Raw genomic sequence first — 17,503 nt, 5'->3', positions numbered from 1 at the left:
AGGTTATTTTGATAATTTAGAAACCGTCTAGCGAATGATTTCATATACTTTTGTGGTTTTTTTTCTAACTTTGCCAAACCAAAATATTCCAACTGATACTACAGGTAAACGAAAGTAAGTACTTTGAATTGTATAAAGTTTAACCTTACTGCCCCAATAGCAAATCCTGTGAAACTTGAGATGACAACTCTTGTTTACAATAAAGTTGTTTTTGCTTTCATAGGGTATTACTGGCATGCCTGGAGTGCCGGGAGACCCAGGTAAACCAGGTGAAAAGGTACAGTTACTGTTTTTGACATTTCTTAAACCTCAGTCCCCTTATCGTCTCGAGAGAACAATAACTATTTTTTGTCAAGAGACAGTAAGTTTTTCTCCAGTCACTGAAATAATATATTTTTGTTGTGATGTCGTCACTGTTTTTTCCATGACTGTTATTCATTCCTATTCTGTTCAGCTCATTTAATCACCTTTGGAAGGGAAAAGTAAATATGAAAATTACGTAGCTTGAGGGAGATCTATAGCCACCCTCCCTGCTCAATATTTTTGTTGAATCTGGATCTTGTATAATAACTACAATTGATCCTTTCACATAATATAATGTATTAAAGTTTCACATAATATCTTTCCAAGGACCAAGTAATCAACTCCTTTATAGCATATTTGTCATCTTAAAATATTCTTTTTTATCGTCAAAAGGTGTATAATTTCATGTCCGTAAAACTTTGGACCATAAAGTAATGTTTTAGATATCTATCCAAAAACAGTCATCTATCCAAAATGCTTTGGGAACATTTAGATATGGACCATTTTATTGTTTTGTTTTCATTGAATCAAGGGAAAACAAGGAGACAAGGGCAAGACTGGTGACTATGGCAAACAGGTTTGTCCTTTTCAATTGCACGAACTTTCGTTTACAAAACGGGGTATTTCTAGCATAGAAACAATGTTATGAAGAAAAAGAATGTCTGTAACCTGGGGAAGGGGGGTGATGAATTTTGGCGAACCTACCTCTTCAGTTGCAGACATAGCTGACTTGCTACAGAGGTAAGCAGGCGCAGAAACTGTCTGCAAATTTGACCATAATTCTTTCTATGCTATTTGTCAAATTGTATCATTTGAAAATCATTCACAATACTTTCCTGTCTAGTATTATTATGTCTTCTTCTTCGACCCTTTCTCTCCAAGTTAATCATACAGAGTTTTAGATATCATCGATGCTATTTTCTAGGGTGAGCAAGGTGTTCCAGGTCAAGATGGGCCTTTGGGGCGCAAGGGAGCACAGGTTTGTACACCTAATCTTGTTCTGTATTCTTTTTGTCAACTGATATTTGCATTAGTTGTATTCCACTTGAGTATAACCTAGTCGGCACCACTACGTCGCTATCATGGTGGGCCTAGTGAATGCTGACACGGATTACACACCCAGTGTGTAGTTTCGATAAGATGAACACCTATATCAAGTTTTACGTTACAAATGTTTATCTTATGTATATTAAATATTTTCCATCTAATCAAAGTATCAGTTATTCTATCAAAATTATTCTATTTTAACAAAATTGCAAGGTAGCATTTTTTTATCTCATATTATTGCATTGTTATATTATTGCATTGCTTCCCCAGGGTATGAAGGGTATTCGCGGTGCACCCGGAGAAATGGGCCTTCAGGTACTGCCGCTAGGTATTGTTTTCCTTAAAACACGCATCTTTGATTTCATATTAAATACCTCTTTGACATCAGCAGTCATATCTTTGCTCATTTTATGCATCCATATTTGAAAAATTCGTCTAAAGCTTCATTATTGCTTGTAAAGTGCTATATTTGTGCCCGTAAGTTGTTCCTTGTAGAAATCTCCGAATGATTTCACTGCTTTTTTTACCAGTTACAATATAGCATTGACTGACGGTTAAACGCTTTTAACTTACACCTTGGGCACCTGTAAACAAAGGACATATGTCTCTGTCCCATTTTTTGGGCGATCAAAGTCTTGTAGAAGATAGACATCGGACACAGACCTAACGTATAGATATCTTGTAACGGACCCTAACTTGCGTCCCACCGGTCTCCAAAGAAAAAGGTTTTTGTGTTAAATGTCTTCATATTGCACTAGCTTATCAGTTTATTGCATCATATTATTTCAATATTCGGCGCATTTGATCTAAAAGCAAAGTCCTTGTACCAACTCGCCTGTATTGATTTCATTTAGAAGGATATGATTTTATAAATAGCCTGTAGTAACAACATTACGTGTCAAGCTTACCTTTTAAAGACACGGATTTGTGTAGGTCTATTTTCTGTCATAACCTAATTTAATATAGCCGAACAGAATGTTTGTAAGCCCTTTGAATCGAAACCACATGGTTCGGTTTCACGTTCGGATGTAAATGCAAATGCGATATTATAGAAGACAGGTGTTTCCTGTAAAACTGTGGTAGTTGAGGAATATTAACCATGTACTGGGTAATCACTGATGCAACTCCTTATTAACAAACTTTGAAGTATATATTGGCTTCAACATGTCAAAAACATATTTATCACGTTTGAAAAGACTGGTACTGCTTGTTTCCCCCCTTTTAATATTACCCATGCAAACCCACATTCAAAAAACATCAAAAACACCTTCTACCGTTCAGTTTTAATATGGTTATATTGATCAGGGCACCCTCTCATCGGAATCTGATTGTCTGTTTTGTCAGGAAATGTTGTGATCCTGTTTCGTCATATAATAACCTCTAACTTAGATTTTTCAGTTGATCAAAAACTTTTTTGCCACAAAGATATTTTATATAGATGTAAGCTTTAAAATGCAGGATAGGAAACGGCTACTAAGGTGGCCAAAATACGTTTAACTTGACTTGACAATACACAACACTCTCTTTGACAATTGAAACTTTTTAAGATACAACCGTTTTGAGATCTTCCTGAAAAGATTGTTTTAAAAGCTGAAAATTTATTGAACCTAAGCTAGTCTTCATACACCAAAGCATGTTGAGCGAGAAGTTACAGTTAGCGTGAATATGTTGCTTTGAGTTGTTAATTATTGATATTGATACTCTCTGACGCTCATTTGTTCTACTACTAGGGTCTCAAAGGACTTCCTGGTATCCCTGGTGAAAAAGGAGAGTCTGGAAGGTCAGGAGTAAAGGGGCTCGCAGGGCCACTTGGTCGACCTGGACCGCCTGGATACACTGGTGACTATGGCCCACCAGGCCAAAAGGGTGTACCTGGTTTGCCAGGCCGGTCAGGGAAGCAAGGTCCAGTTGGGCCTAAAGGAGAGCGGGTAATTCTGACTGCTTTGTCTATATGGCATCGTGCATTGTGCAACAGAAGGGTCAACAGTAGTCTTCGTTTATCTTCGCACTATACATTTATTGCTATTCCTATGCTTCACGCAGCGTGGTTCTCTTAACCTCTTTTTTGACAGACTTTTTCCCAAGATTATAGCAGAGAACACTCTAGCTTTTTTCCAAAGATGAAGAGCAGGTTGATATTGCAATGTCGTGTTATTCCTAGACACAATTGGTTGTTTCCTATAGAATCCGTGCTTTTGTAACTGTGTTTCTTATCAGAGATGACAGGTTACGCACTTTGCGAAAAACTCATTACTAAATTGAAACTGCTCGGTGGCATATTGAGAGACACAACTTGACTGATGTATATGTGAGAAATAACACCATGAGATAATGTAGACTGTGTTTTTTTTTTACTTCATGGTATTCTTCATTAGGCTAAGAGCGAACATAACTATCCCTTATAGGGTGCTGTAGGGTCTCCTGGCATCTCCGGCATTCCTGGACCAGATGGCGAGACCGTAAGTAGACATGTTTATCTTACTTGACACTCGAGAGTCAAGAAGGTATTCATCCTACCTCTGGCCATAATGTCAAATGCTTCAAAACTTTCCTACTAGGAGCAATGAAAACAGGGTGTTGCTAAGGTGTGGTACTTAAAATTCATTGTTTTCATTGGCCTTCCTCCTGGCTGATGGTCGTTTGATTGCCATTCTTTCTTGACTCTGTTATTTATTTACCCTCATCACTCACTTACTTGCATCTATATCCCAACTCTAAAATCTTCTAAACGGCATATTTAACTATTTTCAAATAGCGAAAATTCGAAACTCAACGTTTTATCTATATACATTGTTGATTTGCCTAATGTATTATCGTATCATCAATTTCTACAAATACTGTTTTGAATTTTGTACAGGGTCCTGCTGGTAAAGATGGAGAAATTGGTCTTACAGGAGACCCAGTAAGTAATCGCTTGTTTAACTCTGAGTAATCGCTTGATTATCTTTTGTAATGAGACAGTCCAGTGTTTCGGTTTTTCTTTGAGGTATTTTCTACAAGCAAATAAAAGCTCATGTAACTGATAAAATATGGTTTGGTATAAAAGGCTGCATTTTATGTGGTGCATCATTTTATTTTTGAGGACTGCCACCTGTTATCATGCAAGCATCTAGAAAGTTATTTTTAAATTAGTGGCGCAACAATTTTTCAAAATACTGACTCTCTAGTATTAAAGCTTTTACCTTTCTTCAAGTTAAGAGAAAAGCTATTTTATGATGGTGTTATTTTAAAATATTTCTTATTGCTTTGCACTTGGCAGGATTCATCATCCCCTAATCATTGTTTTGCATATATTAAAATAGGGAGCGATTGGCAGGCCTGGGAGCTATGGAGGAACAGGACAAAAGGGAGACCCGGTATGATAAACATACCTTCACATTCTTTATCCATGGAGGGTAAACGTACCTTCGCATCAAAAGCATTCGACCGATAATTTAACGGCTTTATTTATCTGTCAATCAACAAGTGGCCAATCAATTAAGCGTCGCACTACACCAAGCTTGTTGACTGGGACTAGTTTATTGACGGATGGCGTGTTACTGTGCATGGTACAAACCGAGTAGCTCCCTTTTTTCAAGACATGGGCGAACCCAGCATTGACGTTGTTTTCTCAGCTTGTCTCAATTTTCAACTTCATCAAGAAGTAATAATGCAAGCACTTTGAGTGCAGTAGTCATCTTCTATCTTCCTAAATATCTCCTAAAGTTAGTTGGCTAAGCGCGCGCAGTTGGTTAAAAAGCGCCAAAATTCAATCATCGCATCGTTGTTGTTTTCTTGCGCTGGTTACGTTCGTTTCAACAATCGCGTTTGCTTACAATCAGTTACACTTTAATTATGGACAATATAATGAAATATAACAAATTCTGTGCGAAAGAAGAGGCATCAAGCGTCAATGAAGAAACTGTAGCGCAGAGGAGCTACAAGAAAGTGCAGGGGGACTGATTTAAGCCACGGCTTTGATGAGAGATGCAACGCTCATCCTGAAAGACCACGATGACTGTGAACATATCTGAAGAGAAAGTGAACAGATAAGGCCGCGATTGCCTTTCGTTTTTCGGATCGTAATGTCGCAAAACTGTTCAGCCTTTAGCTCGCCTTTCTCGTCGTCGTATAGTGTCTTGTCAGATTCTGACATTACCTGTCACAGCATGATATAAAATTCTTTTTTCTGCCAATCGAATAATGTCTACGCCTCTTCTGTCTAAGCATTTGCCTATCCAACCGAGAAATGTCTGTCTCTGTCTTCCTCTATCTCTTTTTCCTTCTACTTTCTCTTTTACCCTTTGGTATTCGATACCTCTTTTCCTAAGTACGTGAAATGTTGGATCGTTTGACCACCAACGTTGGATCACATTCCAACATAAAAGAAAAATGTTGGGCAAAATGTTGGGTGAAATGTTGCATCCTTTGACCAGGACTTTACGGTCACATGAAAAATGATAAGCTTAAGAGGTGTTTGCCGCCCTTTCAACCAGATGTTCACGATGTTGTTCATTACGGTAGCATGATATTGATAGGCTTGTTATGTGTTTGCTTGACTTTTCCACTTTGTATGCTTTTCAAAGACCATTATCGAGATCTTGTGTATTTTTTCTTTGATGACTAAACACTTCATGATTTTATGTCAAGTTCGATTCAGTCTTCAGTTTTTCACTATTTTTTTTATCTTTTGGTATACTTATATATGTTGTATAGTTAAAACGAAGAATAAAAATGTTTTGCAACCCACGTAAGTGCAATTTAATGAGACAAGACGAATTTGAAATTCTTTCCTATTCTGACTTTTTTGCTATAAAAAATTGCTTTTACAGGGTGAATCTGGTCCTCCTGGACAAGATGGGGAAGCTGGCTTGCCAGGAAAAGACGTGAGTTTCCTTGTTGCTATCGTTAAAAAAATGAGGGTTTGTTTAAGTTTCAAACGTACCTTTTTTGCAGTGTGCTTGAACTAAAAAAACTGACAGATTTGCAACTTTCAATTTTTAATGTACTACAGGCAGCGCAAGTGACTCGTTATTTTATTTTGATTTTAGATTGAGGTTTGGTGAAAGTACCAAATCTTAAGTATCAAAATTGATTGATAATTATGCTTGTGTTGGTACCTATATGACCAAGTCATTCAGTTTACTGTACGGGTACTAGATATTCCTCATTCATTCAATTCCAACCGTACCTAACTGGTTTCTGATGACTAGTTGACAAAAAACCTGAGCTGATTTTTGTGTTTTAGGGAGAGACTGGGACTCCAGGAAAGTCTGGTGTACGTGGAAAACAAGGTCCTAAGGTTTGATTGAATTACTCTACTTTTTGCTAATGTAATGTCGTAAATGTCCCTGCGATTACTCATGCGGCCAGTATTAGACAGAATAAGCCGCTTTCGTTTTAGTGTCGCTGTCCTAGATTCCGTATTAGCCAAGATTAGTTTGGCTTGTCTAGGTTTGCCCACAGTGATTCATTTTCCATCGTTGTGTTTTCATGTGAGATTCTTTAGAAATAATCAATTGGCAGAGTCAAAAGCATTTAATCCCTTCAACACAGAAGAGTCTGTTTTGATGGAGAAAGAGACACAAATTTCTAGTCTGATATGAATAAAGAAATTGGCTATTAAAGTTTCATGATCTGAAAAAGTATGCCAACGGCTCGGGGGAAAAAACCAAACCAAGAATAAAACAACGGGGAGTGTCAATGCCTATTGATAAAAAAAAAAGTTGGGGAAAGAATGATAATTTATTGTCATCAATTATTCTGAACTTGGTGTCAAATTTCACCCGATACACTCAACGTAACATTTGATAAAATTTTCTCATCTGTTATCTAAATCTAAACATTTTCGAACCAAAGTTATTTTTTTATAATGTTTTTATAATATTTTTTGCAAATTACATGATAATAAAAAACTTTAATAATGCAGTGACGTAGAAATGGTGATTTCTAAGATTGGTTTTTTTAACTATCTGATACAGGAAATTTGGTCTTTCAATGTTTGAAATTAAATCATTTAATAACATATCTGAATCCATAAAGCCGCTATCAAAGTCGCTCCCGGTAGACAATGCCCCTGGGGAACTAACGTCACTTTTGGACGCAAGCTACTGAAGAAAGGTTTTACACTAGAAAGACCACTGATTGAATTCATTAAAACAGTATAGCCCTCATAGTTCCACTATGTAAATCTGTTCGCATAACGCTGAATGCATCAATACTTTAATAAAAATGTTACATTTTATTATCAATGCAGGAATATTTTGCATTTTATTTTAGCTTCCCCTGGAGCATTTTGATCAAGCCTTAAAAGTGGCTTCAGTATCATACTATTTAATGGCTTGGTGAACCTAATAATATATGAGATTATTTGTGGTACAAGACTTTAAAATGGCTTCGAAAAAAGCAAACATTTGAGTATACTAAAGCTTTTTATCTTACGCTCTTCAGAGTGTAAAACGTCTGAATATAGATCGAAAATTAAATGCTAGAAAATGTATATACCCAGTTGTGAATCGGAATAAGCCAATCAGAAACGCGACCACATAAATGCTGAGGTTGCCCAATCAGTGCCGCTTGCCTATTGGGAATGTAACCAATGGATTCCTAAGGTGAATAGCGGTTTTTTCATGCTTATGTAGATAGATTCCAAAACTGCAAGATGGAACAGTAATCCGAAACATGTCGCCATTATAGTTTTTCGCACAATCTGAGTTTTCCAGTAAAGTGCTACCCGATAGCGGAATCGCACGTTTTAGTTGTAGTTTTAGATATATATATTGAGATTCTAGATTGTCTTTTCTTTTGTTTTCCAGTAATCCTGCCCCCCCCCCCCCTTGGTATTTTTATGTGATAAAGTACAAGTTTCTAACTGTGAAAATTTTTCATGTATAGCCTCATTTACCGGTCTACCATAAAATGCTCGTGTGAACACTAGGCATCTGTTCCTCATTTGTGTAAAAGTTAAATTTTTTATTGAATTTTCATTTATCTGTTAACAGAATTAGTGCTTTTCTATACCCGGCACCTTTAAGCCGTCGAAACCTGTCTGGTCTAAAATCATAGGTTTTTATTCACTGGCCCATATCTTCATACTTAAAGTAACGATATCTGAAAGACATCTGAAAGATATCTGAAAGATAGCAACATTTTGGAACAAATCATACTATAATAGGCCTTGAAAAAGCAAGTAGGTGATGTAGAAAGTCCAATTAGAATTCTGGATCCCGAGAGTTTGGTATGAGCAGTAACTAACTGCTATTTTGTTAAGATAAATTTTTCATTGGATTAATTAACCAATCTCCATTAGGAAACCACAGTCCCTCGACCAGAATGTTGCAGCCACTTAGTGGCTGCTTTTAAGGTCAACTTCATCTATTAATAAACGTACCGATTTTTTTCTTGAGATGATTGAAATTTTCTTGTAGGGTTCTCACGGAAATCCAGGGAGAAACGGATATCCCGGGAAACAAGGTCAGAAAGTATGTATTATTATTTTCTTCTGCTTGCCACTGTGCCATCTGTTCAACACAGCCAACCAATCTTCCCTATGAATGTTTGTTAGAAAACCCAATCTTCCGTAGCCACTGATTTTATGCGTCTGCGTGTTTTTACCAATAAATATCTTGAATGATACCCTTTGAATTGAAACATGAACCCTTCCGTTGAAGTTGACTTAATTGAAATATTTGCGAATACGTGAGTAAAAAATTGGAGGAGCCTCGGCGAACTCAGGTTAGAGTTCTACGAGGATCCTAGTAGCATCGATGTCGGCATAAATTATTTGACCGTAAGATGTCTCCTAACAGAACGTAATAAACTGTGCTCAGCACAGTGAGCCTCGATGCGAAGAGGAGGTGAAGTAAAACATTGATTCCAAAGGATGACTAGAAGTGCTTCATTTACCTTATCGCTGTCGGAATTTGCCTTTTGATACAGTAGATTTAATTCAGTAATAAGAATATTGAAATGGCGGAAACTTCAAGATATACTAATAAAGTTGAAAGAATACGCCAAAAACGCATGATCTTGAATCGATTATCACCATCCCAACAATTTTCTTGTTCAAAGACCGCTTTTAAAGTTTGATTTAAAGTCCTTTCCTTTTTGGATAGATATGATTGACTCGGGTTTTTATTCATGTGGTTCGTCTTTGTACTTTGCTGAAAGAAATTGATTTATGCAATGATAATTTTTCATTAAATCGTCATTTACGCAACCGCACAAATTATCTTAGAAAATGAAAAATAAAAGCTAGAAAACCTAGAAAAATTTCCTTAGAATTGTTTTTTGAACTTTAGAAAGCATTTCCAGGAACTAAGCCAGGTCAAGTAATAGAGAAAGAGGTCAACCTTATTATTGAATAATTAGATGGAAATCGGGGTCCTTATGTTTTGCTATAATCCACAAAACTCAAGATAGACTGCAAAATTCATAAAGTAAAGTATTAGGATGAGAAAATAGCTGCCTATTTTGAAGTAATGCAAGCAAACTATTTCAGATTCAGCATGCTGTCTGTGGCCAATTACTAATACTCTGCTCAGTTTTCATAGTTCAGAATCCTTAAGTGGTGACGTCGCAAAAACCTGTCTTTCGTATTTTAAAGTGTTGACCTGAACCTGAACGACCAGTATGAAATACCTTATGTGCCAAATTAGTTTAATATGTTACAAATTGGCTGAGATATGTCCACCTGCTGACAGGATATTGCTTCAACCAACCACATGCCGCAAAGAAAAAGACAATTTTCTAAGATCTATGGACCAAGCCAAAATAACCGTACTTCATTAGCAAAGCACAGTTCTTTCGCTTGTTATATCTCAGTCAACTTGCAACATATATAACTGATTTTGCTTTAATAGTAGTATTTTGTGTCGTTCTTTGGGGTAATTAATAAAAAATCAAAACTCTTGCGTTGTGAATTCTTTTATAACTTCACACTAAAGGTTGCATACTGAAAGCGAACAAGTCCAGTCTAATTTTTTAGGTTCTATTTTAGTCATTGACGGAGGAACATTTTAATTCTTTGAGTATAAAGTAAACGAGAAAACAGGCCCAACTATTGATCACTTATGCATTCTCGTTTTAGGGTGATGCTGGGGAACGAGGCGGTTTCGGGAAACCTGGGCTAACAGGAGAGAAGGTAAATTCCCATCACTTCTCACTTTATTTGCAAATTCTTAGACTCAAATTACCAGGAACTTGAATAATAGTATGAACACTTTAAACATCAGTTTGAACGATGCAATAATATGAACGCTTTAAACGTCCGTTTGCCATTTTTTCTTTATTTGAAGCAAGCCCATACTATCTTAAACAAAACTATATAGGCCTTTTTTCAATGTGAAGCAAGCTCTTCGTTTTAGTGATAACATAGTAATGATAAAGAGCTACTCGTTGATAAGATTTGATGATTGGAAAAGACGATGACTGACTCTTTTCTTGCAGGGCAGCACAGGAGAGCCTGGAGATCGTGGAGAGAAAGGACTAACAGTACGTGAAATGTTTTTTTCAGTAAATAGGCCATGTATCTATACTTTTTCCATTTCATTAACACGCTATTCATTTTCAAACAGGATACATGAACGATATCTCAAATACTCTTTTATTTTGTTTCCTTTACGACTTTCTATTAATCTTGAATTGTCTTTTCTCATAATGAATTTTGATGAAAGTAAATTCTTTATTTTTAATCTCAAATTGTTTTCTTCTCTCTTATATCAAGGGCTCACCAGGCATGAAAGGCTCTGATGGTCGTGACGGTCGACCTGGAATAATGGTATGTATACCCAATTGCAAAAACATTACGACTTGGAGTCAAATCCAATGTTTTGCAGCATTTATGTACCCTGTCCTTTTAATCACAATTACAAAATTTTATAATCTGCAAAATACAGCATGTCTTTCAAGTATATAAGCTCAAGTCTACTTCCGCGGTTTCTTAGTATATATTATTTTCCACCCCCTTCTCTATTTTTTCTTTTCTAAGTGATTATATCGTCCAAGAATCCCTAATGAATCGTTTCTTTCAGGGTTCTCCCGGCCAGCCAGGAAAAGTAGGAGCTCAAGGACCAAGGGTATGTTCGGTCAGGTTTTTCGACAAATTTTGTTTTAAGTTTGTCCATAATTGTTGACGGTTCCAAATATATATGTCAAGCAATGTCGTTTCCTGTCTTTTGATAGTGTGATTCATATTCAGTATTGCTCGTACAAGTTATAGCCGCCACTATTGTCGTGTCAGTTAACAGCATTCAAGAACATGTTCAATTTTGCATTGCAAACACCAATCGCTACAAGAATCACATCTTATTTCGTTTTTATTTTGCCACAGGGACCATCAGGACCTCCTGGGCCTATGGGAAGTAGCGGTCCTCCAGGCGATCAGGTAAATTTCTTTAGTTTTGTTAGCGATGGTGGCAGTCATTTGGCTTGTGAAAGTGCTTATGGTTTACAAATTATTGATAGTTGACAGTAATGACAAGATTGAATTCTAAGTTTAACTCTTTCTCTTGATTCGCAATTCCTGATCCTCTCTCTAATCTCTTCTATCCATTCAAATTATTTCAAAACCTTTTGATAGAAAAAATTGAATATAACTGTTTTTTCTGTAATGCAATTTAGTTCAAATATTATTGTTCATAGATTTTGAGTAAGATATATTTATTATCGCCATTAATTTTGTTTATTAGTAAGTACTTGCATACAGGAATCTACAGTATTGCCTTTCATCAGTAAGTTATTTTTTGATCAAAGTTGAACGGAAAGTTTATCTAGGTTTTTTTAAGCTACTTATCTCCATTTCCAAGGTTTAAGCCATTGTTTCTTTGGAGGCTTTTTGAAAATAGTCGAGTTGCTTATCATTCTTGGACTAAATTTTTAAGAATTCTTCAATGCACTCTGCTTAAGAATGAAAGTTTTCAATTTTGTTTATTATTTTTAGTAGGTATCTTAAGAAAGGTCATCAAATATAAACTTTTAAATTTTCAAACTAAATTGATCCTTATTAGGTTATGGCCCGATTCCAAATTCTAGTCTGTAGGTTCCTAATCTAGTAGATTTATGTACGCGGGTGTTTGCTGTAAATTCCCAAATATTCTCATATTAATGTACTTCAAAAGTAACGTTGCATCTTGTTAACATTCTTAACATTTCTAATCATATATTTATAGAACATTAATCTTTACTGCCTTTTTATACGCTGAAAATTTTGTTCATTCTTTAACGTGTATTTCTTCTGTCGCAGGGAACGCCCGGTAAAAATGGCGAAAATGGCAAGAAAGGCCAGAAAGGCACTACGGTGAGAAAAATAATTGATGCGTTCTAGTTTGTAATTATAAATTGATTTTTGCCTTAGCAGAAACACTATATTGCAGTATTGCCTTAGTATAAACTCCTATTCCAGAATACTGTACTAACTTCTATTTTTAAGGGTCCTACTGGTCAAATTGGGGAAACTGGAAAACCAGGAGAGCAAGGCGAAGATGTAAGTTGCACCATTTAAGGATTTCACAAACTTATATTTAATTTAATTTACCAGCACTAATCTTCTTATATAAAATTTGATTCCTTGCACAAAAATTTGTTTTTTTACGTTATCAATCACAACCATTATTAATCACCACCACAATAAATCACCACCACTATCAATCACTACCATTATCAATCACCGCCCTTAATCAATCACTACCATTATCAATCACAACCATTATCAACCATCACCACTATCAACCACCACCACAATCAATCACTACCATTATCAATCACTACCATTATCAATCACCACCACTATCAATCACCACCACTATCAATCATCACCACTATCAACCACCACCACAATCAATCACTACCATTATCAATCACCACCAGTATCAACCACCACCACAATCAATCACTACCATTATCAATCACCACCAGTATCAATCACTACCATTATCAATCACCGCCCTTAATCAATCACCACCACTATCAATCACCACCACTTTCAATCACCACCACTATCAATCACCGCCCTTAATCAATCACCGCCCTTAATCAATCACCACCACTATCAATCACCACCACTATCAATCATCACCACTATCAATCATCACCACAATCAATCATCACCACAATCAATCACAACCATTATCAATCACTACCATTATCAATCATCACCACTATCAATCATCACCACAATCAATCACCACCACTATCAATCACCACCACTATCAATCATCACCACTATCAATCATCACCACAATCAATCACCACCACTATCAATCACCACCACTATCAATCATCACCACTATCAATCATCACCACAATCAATCACAACCATTATCAATCACTACCATTATCAATCACCGCCCTTAATCAATCACCACCACTATCAATCACCACCACTTTCAATCACCACCACTATCAATCACCGCCCTTAATCAATCACCGCCCTTAATCAATCACCACCACTATCAATCACCACCACTATCAATCATCACCACTATCAATCATCACCACAATCAATCATCACCACAATCAATCACAACCATTATCAATCACTACCATTATCAATCATCACCACTATCAATCATCACCACAATCAATCACCACCACTATCAATCACCACCACTATCAATCATCACCACTATCAATCATCACCACAATCAATCACCACCACTATCAATCACCACCACTATCAATCATCACCACTATCAATCATCACCACAATCAATCACAACCATTATCAATCACTACCATTATCAATCACCGCCTTTAATCAATCACCACCACTATCAATCACCACCACTTTCAATCACCACCACTTTGAATCACCACCACTATCAATCACCACCACTATCAATCACCACATCTATACATCACATCAATTATCAATCATCACCATTGTCATTCACCACCATTGTCAACCACAGCTTCTTTTAATCAAAGCAATTTTCAATCACATCCATTATCAATCATCGCCATTATAAATCGAAATCATCAACCATCCACATCGTCATCAGTTATCATTGCGCCATCATTTTATTGTAACCTATTTTTGAAAGATAAAACGTCTTATCAAATAGCTAAATTGCTTCCTTATAATCGTATTTTCTAAACTATTTGAATGATAATTAAGGTAACCAGCATTTGTGCTATATCAATCCTTCAAGATGTTTATTGCTTCATTTCTTTTTTCAATGGTCTTAGGGACCTGCAGGACTCCAAGGTCTTCAAGGGGAAAGAGGAGAAGCTGGACAAGAGGTGTGTAGCTATCTCACTAATATTTTCAACACATTTTTAAAGGATTTCTTTCTTAATCATGCTAACATTGAAAGGCATGAATTTGTTGCCATTGCTATTTTTGTCATAAACCTGAATCCAAGGGACCTATGGCCTGTCCACGTTTGTTGCATGAACGATAGTGATATTGTGAAATTGGTTCTCCAGGCATTCATTTGCTTCGTCCCATGACTACAACTGCCAATCACAGATTCAAGTTTTGAATTATGATCTTCATCAGTCAATGTCCTTGTATTGGATTGTATTGGATTGATCTTCAATTTATGCCAATGTCCTTGTATTGGATTGCAAACTTAGAACCTTCATCTGTAACGAAGGCCGTGTACATTAACACTCAGACCTTTTGCTGTCTGAAAATTCTTCAAAAACAGTTGCTGAGTTCTTTCTGTCATTTTCACACTTTGAGAAGACAGGAAAATGTATTGTCCGCTGTTGATACTAATGAAAGTCGTCTTTTGTTTCAAAGGGCCCAGTCGGAAAGCAAGGACCTGCAGGGGACCCTGGCAAAAATGGAAAACCGGTAAGATGATTAAAATGCATAATTTGATGATTACAAATAAAAATTATACTTGTAAGTTAAGGACTGAACGGCATTAAAACAATTTTGAATTTAAGCACCTTTGTTGTTGCGATCCACTCTGTAAAAAGGTGGCCTAAATGTTAAGTATCGAGAATGAATAAACATTCAGGTCTGTACACTAATGTTCATAAAGGAGGGCAAGGTATGAAAAAGTATATTTTTATGCTAAATTTCATGTTTATTTTTCTATCTTTAATCATAAATATTTGTTAAGTATATTTCATCTTCTTGTTAATCAATGACGTAGTTTAACAGCTGATATGTTTGGCAAAAGTTTCTCTCTAGACGTTGTTTGGTCTCTAAGGCCATTTGTCCCTCACCAAGGGAGGGGATGCTGTTTGGGTAGTTTGGTCTATCTGTGTTACATTTACCCCCTCCCCCCAAGACGAAATGATTAAAGTTACCAAAAGCTGTGTTAAGTTTTACTGTTTAGCAATGTTGGACTGCTGATCAATTCAATATTATTTTCAGGGTTCTAGAGGAAGGAACGGCAGGACTGGACCTCCAGGGAAAAATGTTTGTATTATTTATGCATGTAATATCTGTTGCTTATTTCATTCATTTTTATGGCAGATAGAATCCAAGTTATTTTATTTTTCCCGATTCGCGCTCAATCGGAAACACGCTGCTGAATTTTTGAGTTAGTTTTTCAAGCAGAAGACACAAGAGAAGAAATTTTGCAAAAGCTTATTAGAAACCACAAACATATTTAACTAACCACGGCTTAGTTATTTAACATCCACAGATGTTCGTTAGAAGTTTTGTTAAATATCGTTGTGAACACATAAACTTGTATGTTTATAAGAGTTCCAGTTGAAAAGTTCCAGTTACTCCTAGGGACCGCGTGGCCCGCCAGGAAAAATGGGTTTTCAAGGACGACACGTGAGTAATGAAAGCTGTGTTTAGTAAGATGCCTTTATTTCGTTGAAAATTTTTATTTGAGGGCAATAAGAGAGCACCGCCTTTAGAAAAGCTAACTTGTTCCTGAATTGTTTATCGATTACTGTTTATCTATATGTCCATACAGTATGTCCATATCCTCAAACGATGAAGATTACTGTTAATCGGTTTGTTGCAAAGTACTGTATAATGTATGGATAGGGCTATACACATTTCCAAGTGCAGCTCTAAGGTGCTAATCTTGCGCTTCACCCTTACATGTTCTTATATAATTAATCAACAACAATCGCTCAGTTCGATGGTGACGTCATTCGTCGGCCAGGACCGGAATGTGCACTCTATTGAAAGGTTGCCTCAATCGTAAGAATTTTAGAGAGTTCCAGTGCAGCCAAACAGCAAATCATCACCACATTATGATATACATAAATGATTGGCTGACGTAACGTTTACCGCTTTGCCAGTGGCAATATCCGAAATATCCCATTTACTTGAATTCTGTTTCAAATCTTACTATTTCATAGGTTAGAGAATGCAGTAATGTGATATTCTAACCTCAAGTGTGTTGTCATTAATGTTTTCTCGGGTTACAGGGAAGGACTGGTGAACCTGGAGAAAGAGGTGAAGATGGTGCGCCAGGATCACCCGTGAGTAATATCTATAAAATTTGGATGTTTTTTCAATGATACTGTTAAGTTGCCAGATTTTGCTTTCCTTTGTTGACCCTGTTTTGCCCCAGTGTAGCTGTATGATCTCTTTTGAAGGTACTCGAGCCTTCTCAACACAAGAACAAATGTGCACCGTTTATTGTATTCAGTTCTAGTTTATAGAATTCAGTTTCACGGAAACGGTAGGGTTGCACATTGCCTTGACTTTCAACCTTCATGGGAATCATAAACTAGGACCACTTAAGCTAATTACATTTAAGGAAAATCACTACAGAAATATAGATTCGTAGGGAAATAAAAGCTTTTTAAACACCGCATAGAGACTTTTTAAATCTGTATCGAAAGTAATAGAGGATCGTTTGTGCTTTTTTCTCCATCTCATATTGCTCAACAGACTTTGTTTGAAGTCTCCTTAGTGTGCTAATTTAGATTCTAATCTCTGTGAACACCAAAATCCTTTTTACAATTATTCTAGTCTCTTGAAAACCATTTACTTCATCAAGTTCCCCTAATTTGGTAGTGTTTCTCAATTCGAAAGAGGCACCATTAGCGTTTATTCACCTGATAATAACCTTCACTTTTATCGTAATGGATCTAGGGGTATCGTTCTACTTTTGTATCACTCCATAATTGTTTCAATTTTTGGAACGGGAGGATACTACTTGACTCATTTCCGTGTAACCAGACTCCTGTGCGTTCCATTTTTTGGAACAAACTAGTAGAAATCTAAGTTATTAAAACCGTTCTCGTG

The 17,503-nt window shown here is 36.4% G+C and overlaps 1 protein-coding gene across 3 annotated transcripts in view; it reads left to right on the top strand.

Moving 5' to 3' along the window:
• LOC135682820 (uncharacterized) overlaps nucleotides 1-17,503 on the top strand; it is a 55,338-nt gene that overhangs the window by 16,908 nt on the left and 20,927 nt on the right. For all 3 annotated transcript variants that reach the window (XM_089113034.1, XM_065197880.2, XM_065197877.2), the window contains exons 12-34: nucleotides 224-277; nucleotides 836-880; nucleotides 1,229-1,282; nucleotides 1,621-1,665; nucleotides 3,081-3,278; nucleotides 3,756-3,809; nucleotides 4,208-4,252; nucleotides 4,653-4,706; nucleotides 6,162-6,215; nucleotides 6,578-6,631; nucleotides 8,757-8,810; nucleotides 10,418-10,471; nucleotides 10,777-10,821; nucleotides 11,054-11,107; nucleotides 11,361-11,405; nucleotides 11,660-11,713; nucleotides 12,572-12,625; nucleotides 12,758-12,811; nucleotides 14,515-14,568; nucleotides 15,074-15,127; nucleotides 15,659-15,703; nucleotides 16,025-16,069; nucleotides 16,678-16,731. In XM_089113034.1, coding sequence (XP_088969160.1) covers nucleotides 224-277; nucleotides 836-880; nucleotides 1,229-1,282; nucleotides 1,621-1,665; nucleotides 3,081-3,278; nucleotides 3,756-3,809; nucleotides 4,208-4,252; nucleotides 4,653-4,706; nucleotides 6,162-6,215; nucleotides 6,578-6,631; nucleotides 8,757-8,810; nucleotides 10,418-10,471; nucleotides 10,777-10,821; nucleotides 11,054-11,107; nucleotides 11,361-11,405; nucleotides 11,660-11,713; nucleotides 12,572-12,625; nucleotides 12,758-12,811; nucleotides 14,515-14,568; nucleotides 15,074-15,127; nucleotides 15,659-15,703; nucleotides 16,025-16,069; nucleotides 16,678-16,731 — 1,323 coding nt within the window. The remainder of the gene's footprint in view (nucleotides 1-223; nucleotides 278-835; nucleotides 881-1,228; nucleotides 1,283-1,620; nucleotides 1,666-3,080; nucleotides 3,279-3,755; nucleotides 3,810-4,207; nucleotides 4,253-4,652; nucleotides 4,707-6,161; nucleotides 6,216-6,577; nucleotides 6,632-8,756; nucleotides 8,811-10,417; nucleotides 10,472-10,776; nucleotides 10,822-11,053; nucleotides 11,108-11,360; nucleotides 11,406-11,659; nucleotides 11,714-12,571; nucleotides 12,626-12,757; nucleotides 12,812-14,514; nucleotides 14,569-15,073; nucleotides 15,128-15,658; nucleotides 15,704-16,024; nucleotides 16,070-16,677; nucleotides 16,732-17,503) is intronic.

This window comes from Rhopilema esculentum, chromosome 16, assembly GCF_057945365.1.
Source record: "Rhopilema esculentum isolate cy_ngs chromosome 16, ASM5794536v1, whole genome shotgun sequence".
NCBI classification, from domain to species: domain Eukaryota; kingdom Metazoa; phylum Cnidaria; class Scyphozoa; order Rhizostomeae; family Rhizostomatidae; genus Rhopilema; species Rhopilema esculentum.
The sequence above is the reverse complement of the archived record's forward strand: the minus strand, read 5'-3'. Positions and strand labels throughout refer to the sequence as shown.